The 18069-nt window shown below is 61.1% G+C and overlaps 1 protein-coding gene across 2 annotated transcripts; it reads left to right on the top strand.

Annotated features, from left to right (window-relative positions):
• Window positions 1-338: 338 nt before the first annotated feature.
• On the top strand, window positions 339-18032 carry INSRR (insulin receptor related receptor). 2 transcript variants are annotated; one of them, XM_019495623.2, is made up of 22 exons: window positions 339-586; window positions 4242-4796; window positions 7169-7481; window positions 7757-7899; window positions 8163-8307; window positions 9284-9498; window positions 10086-10212; window positions 10689-10927; window positions 11215-11382; window positions 11923-12118; window positions 12351-12392; window positions 12591-12886; window positions 13242-13378; window positions 13587-13752; window positions 13878-13986; window positions 14284-14354; window positions 14575-14804; window positions 14917-15027; window positions 15822-15981; window positions 16088-16217; window positions 16339-16473; window positions 16660-18032. In XM_019495623.2, the coding sequence occupies exons 1-22, from the start codon at window positions 490-492 to the stop codon at window positions 16934-16936; spliced, it is 4062 nt and encodes a 1353-aa protein (XP_019351168.1). In that variant the 5' UTR covers window positions 339-489; the 3' UTR covers window positions 16937-18032. The 2 variants fall into 2 exon arrangements, with proteins under 2 accessions (XP_019351168.1, XP_014453204.1); XM_014597718.3 differs by lacking the exon at window positions 339-586 and adding an exon at window positions 3609-4114.
• Window positions 18033-18069: the final 37 nt, after the last annotated feature.

Raw genomic sequence — 18069 nt, 5'->3', positions numbered from 1 at the left:
TCATCCCCCCTGCTTCCACGTCCCTCTACCCCAGGTACCCTGTGCCTGAGGGAGTTTCCCATGGCCGAGCTTGGAGGCCTGTCCCCAGGGCTGTGGCCTTGCCACTTCCCTTCCTGACTTGTTATTTCCCAAACAAGCCCCCACCCCAGCTGTACCCAGCCCGGCTCAAGTTGTCAGGCTAAATATTTTGTGTGTAACATTTGCAAACACAAGTGCTGGGAGCCCAGCCCCAGCCTCTCGTGCCTGGCTCGCGCCTGGCAACCCCCCTGCCCACCCCTATCCAGAGCAGGTGGGAGCCCAGCCCTGGCTCCACCCCGCTGCATCTGGGGCTGGCGCGGGCAGCGCCTTCCCACGCTCAGGTGTGCTGGAGAGCCCAGGGGAACACACCTGCACGCCGGGACCAGGGGAGGGGGCAGCGAGGGACCCCCGTGCCCTGCCCAGGACGGGCGTCTGCGTTGCAGCCTCAAGCCGTGGGGGCATCTGTAGGCCATGGGGGCCACACAGCACCCCCGTGCTCTGCGTCTCTGGGGAGCCCTGCTGGTCCTCAGCCTCCTCCCACTGGCACCTGCTCAGGCCACCTCTGAAAGTAAGTCCCCCCCCGCCAGCTTGGGGGTGCAGCCTGGGGTCTCTGGATGGACAGACGGGGCTTAAGGGGGTCTCTCTGTGCAGCCCCTGGGTGAGGGAGGAGAGGGGAGATTTCCCTGGGATGCTGGAGGTGGCAAGGGTCGGAGATGTGGGTTCCCTCCCCCGCTCTTCTGGGTACCCTCGGGTTGCTCTCTGGGTCTCCGTTTCCCCTCCGGCCACTGAGGTCCTGGAGAAGAGGCTGCCTTGAGGTCGGGTACGTGCGGCACCAAGCGCGCTGGGGGGCTCTGAAGCTCTGCCACCAGCACCCACCAGGACCTGGGGGAAGTCTCTTTGCTTCCCTGTGCCTCAGTTGCCTTGTCCCTGCAAGGGGGGCAATAGCTTCCTTTCCCTTGTCATTTAAGCCTGTTGGCTCTCGGGGGGGCTGTCTGTGCCTGGGGTCTGTGTGTGTGTGTGTGGGGTGGGGATTTGAACCTGCAGTCCAGATTATTTCTACCTGAGCTACACAGTGCCATGAGCCTGCAGCATCATGAGTTTTCCAGAACCCAAAGCTGTCTCCTCCCTACCTCCCCACCCCAATCTGCTCTCGTTCGCATGCAAATAGGCCTCAGGTAACGAAGCCCAGGCTGCTCCAGGACCTGGTGCCTGGGCCTGGCTGGATAATTCCCAGGGACCCCAACACCTTGCAGTGAAAGGAGATGAGATGGGTTGGGGGGCAGGGGGGAGATGCTGCAATTCACCAGTCCTTGGGCTGTGCTGGGAAGGATGCGATGGCAGCAGGGAGAGTGAGGTGGAGACGGATAAATAATTCAGGGGGGCAGGGAGCAGTGGAAAGAGATGGGAAAGCGGAAAATTGTAGCTAAGCAGAAGCAGGGGGGGGATGATGTCAACAGCACCAGGATCGAAGGAGACCGCGCAGCCAGGACCAAGCTGGTGGGGATCGGAGGAGAGAGCCAGGAGGGGTGTTTCAGGGCGCCCGGAAGATGGGCCAGCAACATGGATGAGTGTTTGCCATTAGGAGTCCCAGCGCTGCAGTTAGGGGCCTGGGTAGCCTTGCCTTCCCGGTGCCTCGGTTTCCCCATTGGGGTCATGAGAGCCGGGGGTGGCCCCACGAGCAGCCAGGCCCCCGGATCCACTCCAGAGTCAGGGCCGTGCAAACAAGAGCAGGATCTGACCCCTGATGGGGCTGGATGGACCCTGCGGGGGGATCGCGCGTTTGCTGCAGTGCGCGGAGGAGGCCAGGCGCAGACCTAGCCCCGGGGCCGGCGTGGTTAATGAGTGATGGCAGTAATCGCCCAGCCGCGGCCTGTTTGCTCCCAACAGTGCCGGGCGCTGGGAAAACGACCTGCTGTGGCAGGTGCTGCCATGGTGCCCACTGCTGTGGCTGGCGCTGTGCCCGAAAGGCAGGGATGGGGGCAGCAGGTACCACAACTATGGCAAAGGGGATCAGGTGATGCCATGCATCCCTGACTGGGTCCTGGGCTCTGCTTCCCTACAGAGAGTCCAACTTGGGTGCCAGGGCAGCTGTGCCCACCCCGCTGCACCCCAGGGCCAAGCCAGGCTCGAGTGCAAGGGATCTTGGGGCTACAGGCGTGTAGGAAGGTCTGGGGTGGTGCATGTAGCTTGCTCTGGGGGCTGGTGGGGATGGCATTTTCTTTCAAATAAATAAAGAAATTCTTGTTCCAAGCCAAATCAGCCAAATCAAGTCCAAATCCTTGGGTCAGTCCAGAACCATAAGTGACCCTACAACCAACAAACATCCTGCACCCCCACCAGGGTCTTCAGATGTTTCCAAATCCTTTGCCAGGCATCCTATGTGCAGGCCCAAGCCTGGAGGCTTGGGGTTCAGATGCCCTCAAGTTTCGCCTGCCCTCAGCCATATGGCTGCAGGAGCAAGCTAGGGAACAGCCTCCCATTTCCATAAAGTGGGCTTTAAGCCCCAACATCTCGGTGAGTACTAAAACACGCCAGAAGAACAGTTTTCCCTGGGAACGCTTAAGGAAAACTGCCTTCGTGGACCCAGAAACATGGTGTTTCCCCTGCCAGGGGTGGCACCTGGGTCGGGGGCAGGATAGGGAAATGCAGAGGAAAATCTAGTTTCTTAGGCTGATGCCAGGTGAACCCCCCTAAGCCCCCCACACACCCCTAGAGAACTTGCTCCCTCCCTTCCCCTCCCAGGTGCATGGTACAGCCGGGACCCCATGACCCCTGTTTGTCCCCACTGACCTCTCCCCGGTCCGTGCGGGGCTGGCAGAGCCCACCCCCCACCTCAGCCTGCAGTATGTTTGGGCTCAAAGCCAAGTTCATCATGTTGATTCCTGGTGTTTACAGTAAATTCCCCTCTGGGTAAGAGGCTGCCCTGGGAGCTGGGCGCTGTAGGCAGCTCAGGCTGGGGGTTGCCCTGGGTGGTGTGTGGCCCGGTATCTCTTCTACCCCATACCCACATGCATCAGGACCTAGCGCCCCAGCTCTGCCAGGGCTCATCGGAGGAAAGAAAGTACCTTTAAAATTACCCCTCCTGGAGCTTTTGCAGCTAGCGAGGGCCCTGGAGGCTCAGCTATCCCATAGTGCAGTGCTCTGCGTGGCCCCTGGGCGTGCAGTCCTGGCTGCTGTCTGTCCTGAGGCTAGCTGGGGAATGGCAGCGCGATGTACCAACATCTATGCCAGCCTCCGCACTGCTCTGCACGCTGCATGGGTCAGCACCTGGCACGGAGCTGGATCCCACCGGGGTCCCCTAGCCCAGCGCACTGGCCGGCAGAGCAGCAATGTACCCCAAAGACGAAAGCAAGGCACATGTTTCCTTTCCATGCATGCCCACAGGGGCTGCAGTTTCGGGCAGGCTTTGCACTCCTGGGTCCTTGTGACATCGCTGTCTAAAACCCTGGGACAATGTGCCAAGGAAGCTGCCAGGAACACTCTGTTTTTGTGCACAGTGCCAGCTTCACAAGCGCGCCGATGTTGCGACACTGGCATGGCTGTGGGAGGCGATGAGAGTCCCTGTGTAAACAGAGGCCACATGAGCCGGACTGGGGCTCGGGGGCCAGGAAGTGCCAGCAGGGGCTGCCAGACGGGGTCTGGCAGTGTTGGGAGGCAGGGGTGCATGCAAGGCAGCTTTGGGGGTGATATCCAGGCTGTGGCTGGGAAGGGGTCCAGCGAAAGCTTTTCCATCCACAAAACGATGTTTTGGGGAGGCTTGGAGAGCTGATTTTTTCAGTGTCAGATGCCTTGGTTATCGGCGGCTTCTGTCTTCTCCATGAAACAGCTTTGGGATGACCCTGGCAGGGTCCAATCCTAGGCTGTGTCTGACCCCCAGGGTGGCTGAGTAGCCCCTGGCCCTGGAGGCATTTGCCCTTTTAGCTTTCTAGTGCTGGAGGCTGCAAGTGGGAGAAGACCATGGTCAGATCTTGTTCACTTATGAAGAGCAGGTCTGGTTCTGCCTCAAGCAGAGGTTGGACTAGATGTGACCCCAGGAGGTCCCTGCCAACCCCACAACTCTGTGACTTCTCTGCCCTGGTGTGAAACAGGAGACTGGGTGAGGTGGACCTATGGTCTGACTCAGTCCCTGGCAATTCTTCTGTTCTGAGCTAAGGGACTTGGCCAAGGCTGCCCAGCTCATCAGTGGCAGGGTGTCCCAGGCCCTCACCCCCTGTTTCTCGCAGTCTGCAGCAGCATGGACATCCGGAACGACGCCTCACAGCTGCGGAAGCTGGAGAACTGCACCATCGTGGAGGGCAACCTGCAGATCCTGCTCATGTTCACCACGGGCGCCGAGGACTTCCGGGGCCTGAGCTTCCCACGCCTGGTCATGGTCACCGAGTACCTGCTGCTTTTCCGTGTCTACGGGCTGGAGAGTCTGCGCGACCTCTTCCCCAACCTCTCAGTCATCCGTGGTACCAGCCTTTTCTTCAACTACGCCCTGGTCATCTTCGAGATGCCGCACCTGCGCGACATCGGCCTCCACAGCCTCACCCACGTGCTGCGTGGCTCCGTGCGCATTGAGCGCAACCAGGAGCTCTGCCACCTCTCCACCCTGGACTGGGGGCTGCTGCTGCCCGAGGCAGCCCTGGAGAACAACTACATTGTGGGGAACAAGCTGGCCGAGGAGTGTGCTGATGTCTGTCCTGGCATCCTGGACGTGGAGAAGCCCTGCACCCAGACCAGTGTCCACGGGCAGCTGGACTATCGCTGCTGGACCTCCAGTTACTGCCAGAGGGGTGAGGAGCTGGGTACCGGGCGGGCATTGTAAGCTGAGCAGGGTGGGCCCAGGTGGGCATTGCAAGTTGAGCAAGGTTGACTGGGGAAGGGAGACCCGGGCAAAGGAGGGGGAAAAGCACGGGGGCTGTAGAGAGGAGCTAAGGCTGTGTTTTCCCTTGCGGCATGGCACTGTATCATGGGAGAACACAGCACCCCGAAGACAGGGGGTGCGTTGCAGCCAGAGGAAATCCTAGATTGGTTTTTAATGGTTGGAGACATTCCCTCGGGCATTTCTAACCCCACAATGGGGGCCAGAGAGGGTATTGAAGAGGGGATGGAGGGAGATCTGAGTCAGTGCAGTCTCTGTATTGCTTCCAGTCCTGCTGCTGTCGGAGACGGGCCTATTGGATGGGCCAAGGGGCTCCGTTGGAGACAGGATCCCAAGCTAGATGGACCATGGGTTTGACCCGCTCTGGTGCTGCTTATATTCAGCTTTTCTAAACCCTTTCCAACGGTTTAACCAGCCTGCAGAGGGGAGATGAGCCACCCCAGAGGTGGCTGTACTTCCGCAGCTGTGCTGTTAGAAACAGGCCCAGCAAAGCGGGACTCATGGGTGAGGTGGTCTGAGGCATGTACGTGCGTCAGGGATCATGCGATTCTGCTATGTGCTGCCCGGGGCACTGTCGTGGACTGGCAGCTCTCCTGGGCTAGGGTGAGAAGTTGGGTGATGCCAAGGCCCTTTTCTGCCCAAAGGCTGGAGCAGCCCAGAATCAGGCCCTGTATCTGCACTCAGAATCAGGACCCCAACTGGGGTCTCTGGGCTCTGCCATGGTGCAGCCCAATATGTGAAGGCAATATCATTTAATGCTAATAAATGCAGAGTGCGCTGGTACAAACCGCTACAAAGGAAAGCCCTGATTGACTATCAGCCTGTGGGGCTGTGGCATTGATTTTAGTGGGGCCAAGGTATCACCCAGTCCATCCCAAATAATAATTCAAGGAGGAATGTCCTTTCCAGCCGGGGGGAGGGGGGGATGCTGTGAGCCCAGTATAAATGTGCTTCTCTCCATAGGGAAATACTTTCTAAGGCTCTTAGTAGAGAATGGGGCTTTAAACTGGTCTAACTGGGTTTGCAATTGGGATTGTACTGAGGTGGTAAAGAAGCAGTTGGTTCCTGCGCTGGGGGCGATGGAGCAAATCCAGTTAGACGAGTATGAAGCCCTGTCCTCTACCAGGGGTGTTAGAAAGTGTTTCCCTATGGAGAGAAACATGTTTAAAACCCACAAGGGGCTCAGCCTTTCTGGCCACCTCTTCTGCCGTCCTGCCCCTCATAGGAAGAAGAGGAACCTGCTAGTGCCCTTGGCCCTGTGCACCCGGAGAGGTTTAGTTTGGGCTCCAGAGGATCTATTCTTTGCATGCGGCAAGTTTGTTTGCTGTCACGTCAGGCACCCGGTGCCTGTGAAGACTGGGTACAGATGCAAAGAGGGAAAACCCCCGGGGCAGGCGGAGGAGATGCTTGTGGGCTGGGCAGCTCTGAGGTCCAGAGCTGGCATCAGCGTGTTTCTACAAAAGATCATTATGGAGAGACAAAAAACCACAAAGAATATATTTATCTAGACAAAATCAAGACCGTATACAAGCGCCCAGAGACGGGAGCTACAAACTGTCCTAGGGACCCACGGGGTCACTGAGGCCTCTCCTCTCCTGGGCACGTCCCAGCAGGAGGTGACAATTCGACGTGACCATCCCCAAAAGGAGTTTAATGCAGAGAGAGAGGAGAGTGGGGGGTCCCTGGGAGACAGCACATGTGTGTGCACTGTGTGTTTGTGTGTGTGGGGGGGTGCAGAGGTACAGCCTTGGGGTGCCCTGAGGTCTGGGTTCCTCCATCCCAGCCCTGTCTGGGTTTCTCTCCCAGCCCCCTGGAGAGGCAGCAGAGGCTGGGGCCAAGGCTCCCTGCAGCTGGCGGGTGTAATCAGACCCGTTGTGTATCCGCCAGGGCCCTGCTGCCGTGTTTGCCCAGCGGAGGGGTAAATACAGCCCGGGTTGCAGCTGGTTTTCTGTAAACAGACAGCCTGCCATGGGGTATACACTGTCAACACAGATCCTTATCAGCTGCCGCCTCCATATACACACAGGGCAGTCCCTCCATCCCTGCCTCCGCTCCCTCTATCCATCCCTCCACACCTGCCCTTCCTACCCTGCTCTCTCTTTCTCCCCTTTCCCATCCCTCAGATCCCTGCCGTTTCAGGACACAAACCCCCACAACCTTCCAGGCTGGGAGTGCAGCAAAGCTCTTGTTTCAGGCTCTCAGCAGACTCAGGCAGCAGGTCACTGGGGAGAGCGAAGAGGCTGAGCACTTAGGGATTAATTCTTGCTCTCTTGCTGCCTCTAGTGTGCCCGTGCGGGGCCGGCGGGGCCTGCACCGTGGCTGGGGAGTGCTGCCATGAGGAGTGCCTGGGGGGCTGCAGCCGGGCGCGGGACAGCGGGGCCTGTGTGGCCTGCCGCCACTTCCGCTTCCAGGGACGCTGCCTGCCTGCCTGCCCGGCCCGCACCTACCAGTACGAGGGCTGGCGCTGCGTGACGGCCGAGTACTGCGCCAGCCTGCGCAAGGTCTCCGAGAACCCGCGTGATGCCTCCAAGTTCGTGATCCACCAGCACCAGTGCCTCTCCGAGTGCCCGCCTGGCTACAGCCGCAACGAGAGCAGGTCAGCACCCACCAAACACCACCCCCATCATCTAACCGCAGAGCCAAATCCAGATTCCCCCCCCTCCACCAAATCCAGACACTTCCTACTGCAGCTGCACCCTGGGGGGTTACATCCAGGGCCCCTCCCAGCCCCTAGGCTCCAAGCATCTCTGGAGGGAATCAGGGCATGGATCTGGTGCCCCACACCGGCCCTGTGCCCTGCACCCCTGGCTGGGGCAGGGGAGTCCAGTGGAGGCTGTGTCTATGACTCCCTACCCTCGCCTTCCCCCGCAGCATCTTCTGCCACAGGTGCGAGGGGCTGTGCCCCAAGGAGTGCAAGGTGGGCACCAAGACCATCGACTCCACGCGGGCAGCACAGGAGCTGGCAGGCTGCACCCTCCTTGAGGGCAGCCTCATCCTCAACATCCGCCGGGGCTGTGAGTGCTCCCTGCCCCCTGCCCTGCTCTCTGCCACCACCCCACACTGCACCCCGTCCCCCCATGTCTCCAGCCTGCCAGGGTTGGAAGGGGTGGCAGGGGGGTGGTGAGGGGAAGCTGAGTCTTGCCCCTCAGCAGCGATGCCCGTGGGTGGACAAGTTCGCTGAGTCTCAGCATGCTTGGGATGAGGGTGGGATGGGACCCAGGAGTCCTGCCCCCTCCCCTGCACCCCCCTGATGGGCTCTTGCCTCCTCCGTGCCCAGACAACCTGGCCTCCGAACTGCAGAGCAGCCTGGGGCTCATCGAGACCATCACGGGCTTCCTGAAGATCAAGCACTCCTTCGCCCTTGTCTCCTTGTCCTTCTTCAAGAACCTCAAGCTCATCCGCGGGGACTCCATGGTGGATGGGTGAGAGGCCCCCTCCTCCCTTTCCCCAGCTGGTTGGGGGCTGCAGGGCTCTGGTGGGGTTGGTGCCTTCCTCTAAGCATCAGGCCTGTTTGGTGGGAGAGCACAGCTGTGCCTGGGGCCCAGGGATCTGCTCCTGGGCAGGGGTAGCAGAGAGGGGGCGGGAGGCTGTAGGAGAGGGTGCCCTGGTGTGGGTGTGCAAGACACCGGGACACGTGCCATCTGTATGCGCATGTGTGAAAGGGTTTTGTGTGCAAATGTGTGGGGGTGACCACCCACATCTCTGCCTCATTATGTGAGCACACTGCAAGGTGTGTGTGTTGTCTGTGTCTATGCATTACTTGTGTGTGTGCATATGTGCACGCTGCTAGGGTGTGTGTATGGTATGATTGTCCCTTTTGTATGCATTGGCGTGTATGTGTATATGCATATGTGTGCTTCTATGTGTGGATGCATACTGAGTGCATTGTGTGTGTGTGAGTATACAAGTGTGTGTGCTTCTGCGCGTGTGCCTGGGTATGAGTGCACTGTGTGTGTGTGCAAGTGGGTGTGCTTCTGTGTGTGTGCACGTTGTCTGTGTGAGTGCACTGTATGTATATACAATTGTGTGTGCTTTTCTGTGTGTGCGCATGTGCCTGGGTACATGCGGTCTGTGTGAGTACACTGCATGTGTGTACAAATGTGTGCACTTCTGTGTGTGTGTATGCATGTGCCTGGGTGCATGCTGTGCATGCAGTGTGCATTTGCTTCTGTGTACGTGGATGCTCCACACATGTGAATGCACTGTGTGCACGTGTGCATGTTCCTGCATGCCTGGGTGCATGATACTGGTATGAGTGCGCTCTGTGTGTGTGAGCACACTGTGTGTGCATGCTCTGTTGTACAAATGTTTGTGCTTCTGTGCATACTCCTGTGTGTGTGTGTGAGACCTGCTCCCTGGGGACCCCATCTGATCCTGCCCCCCTCCCCCCGGCTGCAGGAATTACACCCTGTACGTGCTGGACAACCAGAACCTGCAGCAGTTGTGGGACTGGGGCCACCACATGCTCTCCATCCCCGTGGGCAAGATGTACTTCGCCTTCAACCCCAAGCTCTGCCTGGCCGAGATCTACCGCATGGAGGAGGTCACAGGCACTAAGGGTCGGCAGAACAAGGCTGAGATCAACCCCCGCACCAACGGGGACCGTGCCAGCTGTGAGTGCCCCTGCCCTTACCCAGCTGGGGTGGGGGGTTGACATCCAGTGCCCTCCTGCCATGGTCCTTTCCATCCCTTCTGCCATCAGCACCACCAGTGCCCACCCCCTGCACACACACTTGTACACACACAGTACACTCACACAGACAGCATGCACCCATGCACACACACAGAAGCACCCACACTTGTACATACCCACAGCACACTCACACAGGCAGCATGTACCCATGCACACATATACACACACAGTGCACTCATACAGACAGCATGCACCCAGGCACACACACAGAAGCCTGCACACGTGTACACCCACACCCACACACACAGTGCACTCAGACAGCATGCACCCACACCCACCCATACACAAGCACATACCTGTGTCTACACACACACACACCAACGCATGCAAAAGGGACAATCATACTGCCCCACTCTGGTAGGTCCAAGGAGGTCTCCCCCTACCATTCTGACCTGGGTGGTAGATGCAGTGAGTTGGGTAAGTCTCAGGGCAGCCCAGGGCTGGGGGGAGGGTAGATCTCCATGCCCATGGTCGCCAACCCTGAGCTGCCTGCCTCTATCGTCGTAGGCAAGACCCAGCGGCTGCGCTTCGTCTCCAACATCACTGAGTCCGACCGCATCTTCTTGCAGTGGGAGCGGTACCGCCCCCCTGAGTACCGTGACCTGCTCAGCTTCATCGTCTACTACAAGGAGTCGTGAGTGCCCAGGACCCGGGAAAGAAACCCCCTCCCCAAGGCTGCAGCCCCCGATGCCTGGTGGGGATGCTGCTCCTCTACAGCATCCGCAGGAATGCAGGATGGATGGGGTCCTCGTGGGCCCCCCACCCACCCTGAGCCAGCCAGGAGGCAGCTGGCAGGCTTGGCTCTGCCTTGGGGTACCCCAGGGCTCCCCTCTTCCTCCCTAGGCTGGCGGGGTGGGGTTGCTGCATGCTGTTTCCTCCCCAGAGGGGGCTGCATCATGTATGTGCATACGGGATGCAGAGGTGTGAAGCAGGTGCCATGCCGCACCCCAGAGTCGGCTGTGCATCTGGGGCCATCGGATCCCAGAGGCAGCTGCACCTCTGTCCTGCAAGCAGTCATGGGAGGGGGCCGAGTCCCAGTCAGGGGGCGGGAGGAGGGGAGTTTGTGGCCCTCCACATGCTGATCCCCGCTGGGGGGGTGGGGGTGTCCAGGCCCTTCCAGAACGTGACGGAGTACGTGGGCCAAGACGCCTGCGGGGCTCACAGCTGGAACGTGGTGGATGTAGAGCTGCCCCTGCACAGCGACCAGGACCCTGGCGTGGCGCTGCTGGGCCTGAAGCCCTGGACGCAGTATGCCCTCTTCGTCCGCGCCATCCCCCTCACCACGGCAGAAGAAGGCCGCAACTATGGGGCACAGAGCGAGGTGGTCTACATCCGCACCCTGCCAGCAGGTAGGGGTGCCAGGGCATGTCCCGCTACCCGTTAGGTCGCTCCAGCAGATAGCAACCAGCCACTCCCGCCAGCTAATGGAGCTGCAGCAAGTGAGGTTTGGGTCCTGGGTGCAAATCCTCCCGGGTGAGTGCCCCATCCTGGGAGCTTCTGCACCTCTGCTGGGGTGGAGGGCGCAGGGGTGCTGTGGATGACCCAGTCCCAGGCAGGATCAGGCCCCCAGGGAAGAACAGGGGCAGATGGGGATGCAGATGGGATGCGTGGGGGGTCACGCCGTGGTGTCCCACAGCCCCGACGGTGCCGAGGGATGTCATCTCCATGTCCAACTCCTCGTCCCACATCATCGTGCGCTGGAAGCCGCCCACGCAGCGCAACGGGAACATCACCTACTACCTGGTGCTGTGGCAGCAGTTGGCGGAGGACGCCGACCTCTACGTCAACGACTACTGCCACAAAGGTCAGTGCGGGTGGGCGCCAGGGGCCACCTCCCTGCCATGGGCTATGTGCCCAGGTCCTCCCTACCTGGCAGGGGTGCCAGGGGGCAGGGCTTACCCAGGCCGAGCCCCAAGGGGCGGGGCTTACAAGGGATACCAAGAGGTGGGGTTTACCTAGGTGGAGGGGTGGGGCCTACAAGGGATGCCAGGGGCGGGGCTTATGAAGGTGGAATTCCCATGGGCGGGGCTTCCAAGGGGTACCATGGGGCGGGACTTGCAAGGGATGACAGGGGCAGGGCTTATGAAGGTGAAGTTCCAAGGGGCGGGGCTTACAAGAGATGCTAGGGGTGGGGCTTAGCCAGGTGGAGTCCCAAGGGGCTTACAAGAGATGCTCAGGGCGGGGCTTAGGAAGGTGGAGTCCCAAGGGGCGGGGCTTGCTAGGGGGCCAGGTGGGGCTTACCTGCTTGGTCTCCTGGGTCCATCCCAGGCGCTGTGGGGGGGTGGCAGGTGGGCACAGAGGAGGTGCCTCCTGTTCACCCCATCAACTCTGTGCCCCGGCCCAGGCCTGAAGCTGCCAACCAGCAGTGCGGACACCCGATTTGATGTGGAGGGCAGCGAGGGCCCTGAGGGCGAGGAGGCGGCCGAGGAGCGGTGCTGCCCCTGTCACCCGGCCGACGGGCAGCTGCACATGGACGGCGAGGCCGTCTCCTTCCAAAAGAAGTTCGAGAACTTCCTGCACAACTCGATTATCATCCCCAGGTGCTGGGGGTCTTGGGGGTCCTTGCCTCTGGGCGCACGGGTCTGGGGGATGCTGCAGGGTGCTCTGGGCCGGGCAGAGCGGGGTGCGGAGGGCAGTGGGGTGTCTAGCTGAGAAGCCAGGACTCCTGGGTTCCCTTTGGGATGGGGTGCTTGTGACCATACTTTGTCCATCCCATGAGGGTGCCTGGGGTGCCAGGACCCTCTGGGCAGTCTCCCGGCTCTGTCTTTCCAGACCCCCCTGGAAGGTGACGTCGGTGAACAAGAACCCGCAGAGGTGAGTAGAGACCCTGCTTGGCAGAAGAAAACCCCAGGAAGAGAACCCAGGCATCCTGGCTTGCTCTAGCCGCATGACCCCCTTGCTCCTCCGGGACGCAGGAGTCCTGCCTTGACCTGACTATTAATGAACCCCTGAGGTCTGGGAGGGACTTAGGAGTCCCCCAGCCCTCCCGGCTTTCACCGCTCTCCCCCATAGGACCCCGAAGAGGCGTCGGGACATCTTGGCTGTGACCAGCCCTGGCCACGCACTGCCCGATGCACTTTCCTCGGAGCCCCGGGGGAATCTGTCAGCCCCGCAACGTGGGGGCGTGAGCCCCAAGGCCGAGCCTGACTTCCAGATCTTCGAGGACAAGGTGCTGCGGGACCGGACGGTGCTGTCTCAGCTGCGCCACTTCACCGAGTACCGCATTGACATCCATGCCTGCAACCACGCTGCCCACACTGTGGGCTGCAGCGCCGCCACCTTCGTCTTCGCCAGGACCATGCCCAAGCGTACGGCCTGCAGCGAGGAGAGGGGACGGCGGCACCGTGCAGCAAATCCACTCTGCCCCTGGAGACCGGAGTTCAAATCCTGGTTTCCATCTGTGCAATGAGTTTCTTGGGCTCAGCTTCATGGCAGCTTGGAGGGATCCCCCCCCCCCAGGCAGTGCTCGGGTGTGGGACCCCCAGATTTATAGGGGTCCGTGGGTCAGGGCAGGGATGGATGGGGCTGTAGGGCCCCATGAGGGTCCAAGAAGAGTCCCCCAGGCCCACGCCACCTTCCTGGCCCCACAGGAGAGGCTCTGGGCAGCATTGGGGCTGTCAGACCTGCCCCCACGGCTCTGATCCCTCTCTTCTCCCCCTCCAGTGGAAGCAGACAACATCCCTGGGAACGTCACCTGGGAGCCAGCCAGCAAGAACAGTGTCCTGCTGCGCTGGGAGCAGCCGCACAACCCCAATGGGCTCATCCTCAAGTATGAGATCAAGTACAGCCGGGAGACCGAGGTGAGTCCTACTCCTTCCCCCTGGCCCCTGCCCGTGCCCCTGTCCTGGATGCCTGGGTTCTGCACCCACTGACCGCGCCTCCTGCCCTGAGGGTCTTTGGGGCAGATGCTGCCTCTCCCTCGGGGTTTGTACAGCACTTGGCATGCTGCATTGGAAGCAGGCCCCGCGCCCCCATGCCCCTCTTTAACCTGTCTCTGCTCTGCCCCAGAACGTATCCACAGTGGTGTGTGTCTCCCGCCACCGTTATGCAAAATACGGCGGCGTCCACCTTGCCCTGCTTCAGCCAGGGAACTACTCAGCCAAGGTCCGGGCCACCTCACTGGCCGGAAATGGCTCCTGGACCGGCCTGGTCAAATTTTACATCCTGGGCCCAGGTGAGTGGGGTGTGGGTCCAGCTGAGGTGTGCTCATGGTGCTGCAGGACTGGCCAGGGCAGGGTTGTTTTTGGCTTCCCACCCGTCTGTAAAGGCTGGGTTTATTTCTACTCCCTGCCCTGACAGTGGAGGAAGAGTCTGGAGGCATCTACGTGCTGCTGACTGTCATGCCCATCCTGCTCATGGTGCTCATCACCTGCCTGGCTGTCTTCGTCTTCTTCTACAACAAGAAGAGGTAATGTGCAGGGGTCCCGAGTTGCACCGAGATCATGTCCAGATCAAGCCAGTGAGGATGGGGGCCAGGCTGCATGGAGTTGAGACCCACCGGCCTTCCCTGGCCTGGGCTCTCTGGAGGGCTCAGAGGGCCTGATCCTGCCTGGAGGTGATGCTTGGGCCTGATTCTGCCCCCCTTGGGCACCTGTTTGCAGCAGGGTCAGATGGTGCTAGGTCCTACTGGGGGGTTCGGCAGGGAGCAGGGTGGGAGCTGTGACCCTCCGGCGAGACCCTCACCCCTGCCCTCTCCCCTTGGCAGGAACAGCGATGGGTACCCCAGCGGCACACTGTATGCCTCGGTCAACCCTGAGTACTTCAGCACCTCCAACAGTATGTACGGCTCCCAGAAACTACTTGGGGCAGGGGGAAACAGGCACGCAGCTGGGAAGGGCCGGGTTGAGTTGCAACTCACCCCTTGCAGCATAGCAGACCCAGAAAGGGGTCTTGGGGCAGGGCAGGGGGACGGACGCGATGGTGGCTGGGCACCCGGAGTACACAGCTCCCCAGGTCAGCAGCAACAGTAGGCTTTTATCCCCCATCTGCACCTCAGTGTATGTCCCGGACGAGTGGGAAGTGTCACGGGACAAAATCACGGTGATCCGGGAGCTGGGGCAGGGCTCCTTCGGTATGGTGTATGAGGGCATTGCCCGTGGCCTGGAGAAGGAGGGCGAGGAGACCCAGGTGGCCCTGAAGACTGTCAATGAGCTGGCCACCATGCGGGAGCGTATCGAGTTCCTCAATGAAGCCTCCGTCATGAAGGCCTTCAAGTGCCACCACGTGGTAGGGGGCCAGGGGACCCGGTGGAGGGTCTTGGGGAGGCCTGGACAATCCATGTTCCAGCTAGCCCCCATAGCCACAGCTCCTGTCCTAATGCCACGTGATCTCTCCCTAGGTCCGTCTCCTTGGCGTGGTGTCGCAGGGCCAGCCTGCCCTGGTCATCATGGAGCTGATGACCCGCGGGGACCTGAAAAGCTACCTCCGGTCTCTCCGCCCTGACGCTGAGGTGAGAGGCTGCAGCCAGCATCCAGCTGGGTAGAGGGTGGAGAACAGTGTGGGATGGGGCCAAGCCACAGGTGCTGATGGGGGCAGGAGGAAGCTGCTCAGGGTGGTGAATTTAGGGCAGGTGGATGGTGCATCATGGTGTTGGACTGAGCCTGGGGGCAGGGGTTGGGAAGGGGATACTCACCATGTACTGCCCCAACTGAGGCCATAGCACCTGACTTGGATGGAGCATGCCCACCCACCCCTCCTATTCCTCAATTCATCTATCCACCCAACCCTTCATCCACCCAACCCTGCCTCCATCCATCCATCCACCCAACCCTCTGTCCATCCATCCATCCATCCATCCACCCACCCACCCACCCAACCCTCCATCCACATTCATCCACCCAATCTCTGTCCATCCATCCACCCAACCCTCCATCCATCCATCTATCCACCCAACCCTGCAGCCATCCACCCAACTCTCCATCCGAACCCTCCCTCCATCCATCCACCCAACCCTCCCTCCATCATTCCCAACCATCTCGAGGCAGGTGTGTCATCCCAGACAGACCTACCCACTCCTTCTGGGGGGTACATCTGCTCGGTGAGGCGGGGATCACGATGCTCTGGGTCCGTACAGCACCTGGCACCCTGCTTGCGGGTGCTCCACCACCCAGCATACCTTGCAGCTTCTGGGCCTCTGCTCCACAAGCTTCTTCCCCTAGAACCTTCCTGGGGACACTGGAGGGGGGAGGCTGCCCTGATCCCACTAGGCCCCCTGCCCATCTGTCCTCCCTCGGTGTCTCCCAGAACAACCCCGGGCTGCCGCCGCCCTCACTGAAGACCATGATCCAGATGGCAGGGGAGATAGCCGACGGCATGGCATACCTGAATGCCAAGAAGTTTGTGCACCGCGACCTCGCCGCGCGCAACTGCATGGTGTCCGAGGACTTCACCGTCAAGATTGGAGGTGGGGGCAGTGGGACGGGGGCTCTCAGGTTTGCTCCCAGCAGGGTCTGTACAGATCTGGGGGGGCGTGTTCTGGTCTGGTGACCCCCCTGCCTTCCTGCCCCCAGATTTTGGCATGACCCGGGACATCTATGAGACGGACTATTACCGCAAGGGTGGGAAGGGGCTGCTGCCCGTGCGCTGGATGTCCCCCGAAGCCCTGAAGGATGGGCTTTTCAACACCCACTCGGATGTCTGGTAGGTGCCTCCCCTCTCCCGGATGGATGGATGGATGGTCTGGCAAGCTTCCCAGCGGGGAGCAGTGTGTGGCCAGGGGGATGTGGCCAGCAGGGGCCATGACATCGTGCCGTGTCCCCAGGTCCTTCGGCGTGGTGCTGTGGGAGATCGCCACGCTGGCTGAGCAGCCCTACCAGGGCATGTCCAATGAGCAGGTGCTGCACTTCGTCATGGACAACGGCGTCCTCGAGCGGCCTGAGAACTGCCCTGAGAAGCTGTGAGCTGATGCCCAACCCCCTCTGTGTCCCGGGTCTGGCGGCCTCCTCTCTGGGCCCGATTTTGTGGGCACCCGGGTCCCAGGGTGGGCATTGGCACTGCATCCTTGCAGAGCTGCATGGGGTCCTTCTGTGGGGCTGGGGAGAGGGCAGGGGTCTGGGGTGTGCTGACCCCCCTCTCTCCCCAGCCATGAGCTGATGCGCTGGTGCTGGCAGCAGAACCCGCGGCAGCGCCCATCCTTCACACAGCTGCTGCGCCGCATCCAGGACGACATGAGCCCGGCCTTCCGGCGCCTCTCCTTCTTCTACAGCTCCGAGAACCAGCGCCGCGGCTCCGGCGAGGCCCCTGACACCGAGGCTGATGCGCTGCTGGTGGAGGAGACCCCCTGCTCCCCTAAGGACCCAAACCTGGGCCAGGGCCAGCTGGGAGACTGTTCGCACATGAATGGGACATCCTGCCTCTGAGAGCCCTGCCCAGCCCCTGGAGCTGCCCCCATCCCCCCCAGAGGACTCCGGTGTCCCAGGGCTGCTCAGGATCGGGGATTTCCACCCTGGAGCACATCTGGGTCAGGAGCTGATCTTCCCGCTCTCCTGCGGGAACAGTCCTGGCAGGCTGCGCAAGAGCTGGACTGCGGGGGCTCCAAGCTGGCTGTGCACCCATGGACATGCATGCACATGCAGACACGGGTCACCCCACACATGTGCTCAAATCACAGCTCCAGACTGTGTGCAGGGCTTCCCCAGGTGGGTGATGGAGACGCTGGGACCCCCATGCCTTGGCCCATGCTGGGCCGGACACTGGGGAGGGGGTCTCCCCTCCTGCCTTGTTTCTTTCTCAGCTGTGTGGGGGGCTTGGAGGTTTCCCCTCACTGAGCTGGCTGCTTCCCTGGCAGGGACCCTGGGGCCGCGCTGCACCAACCTGAAGGGATTTTCTGTGCTGGGGATGCTGGAAGCTCCCTCCAGCACAGGCTGGTGGGGATGGGGCTGGACGACCCCTGGTGCAGACCTTGCACCCCTGGGCATTCAGCCAGAGCCTGGGCAGGGAGCTGGGCACTGTGCTGCTACCTGCCTCAGGCCTCCTGGACTTGAGTGGCAGTTCCCCAGCAGCAGTAGGCAGCTGTTACCCCATGCAAGGGGAGGCTGCTCCAGAGCTGGGTGTTGCAGGGGGGTCACACGCCAGACTGCAACGGGCCAGGGGCTGGGGTCTTTGCATGGCTGGGGTGGGGGCAGCATCTCCAGCACGTGGCAACCAGGATGGGGCCAGCGGAGCCACGGGGTGCAGCAGCTGGGCTGGCTCCTGCTTGCACCAGCCATGCTTGCTCATTCCCATATGGTTGCATGGAGCTGGAGGGCAGGTGAGGGGGGTGGCGCGCCGAACCGAGCCATCCTCTCTGGACCGGGAATTAGCCATGCCCCCACAAACCTGGGGCCAGGACTGGGTTGGGGGCTGCATGGAGGGGTCCGTGGCCACTGGAGCCCACGTGCAGGGGCAGCGCTGACTTGGCTCTGTCTTTCTGGTGCTGTTCAGTAAAGAAGATGGGGCGTTGAGGCCCCAAGCATAGCCAGCTCCTCCATGTCTGCGTGTGCGCCTCAGCTTT

The sequence above is a fragment of the Alligator mississippiensis genome, chromosome 15, assembly GCF_030867095.1.
Source record: "Alligator mississippiensis isolate rAllMis1 chromosome 15, rAllMis1, whole genome shotgun sequence".
NCBI lineage: Eukaryota > Metazoa > Chordata > Crocodylia > Alligatoridae > Alligator > Alligator mississippiensis.
This window is presented reverse-complemented; position numbering and strand designations above follow the sequence as displayed.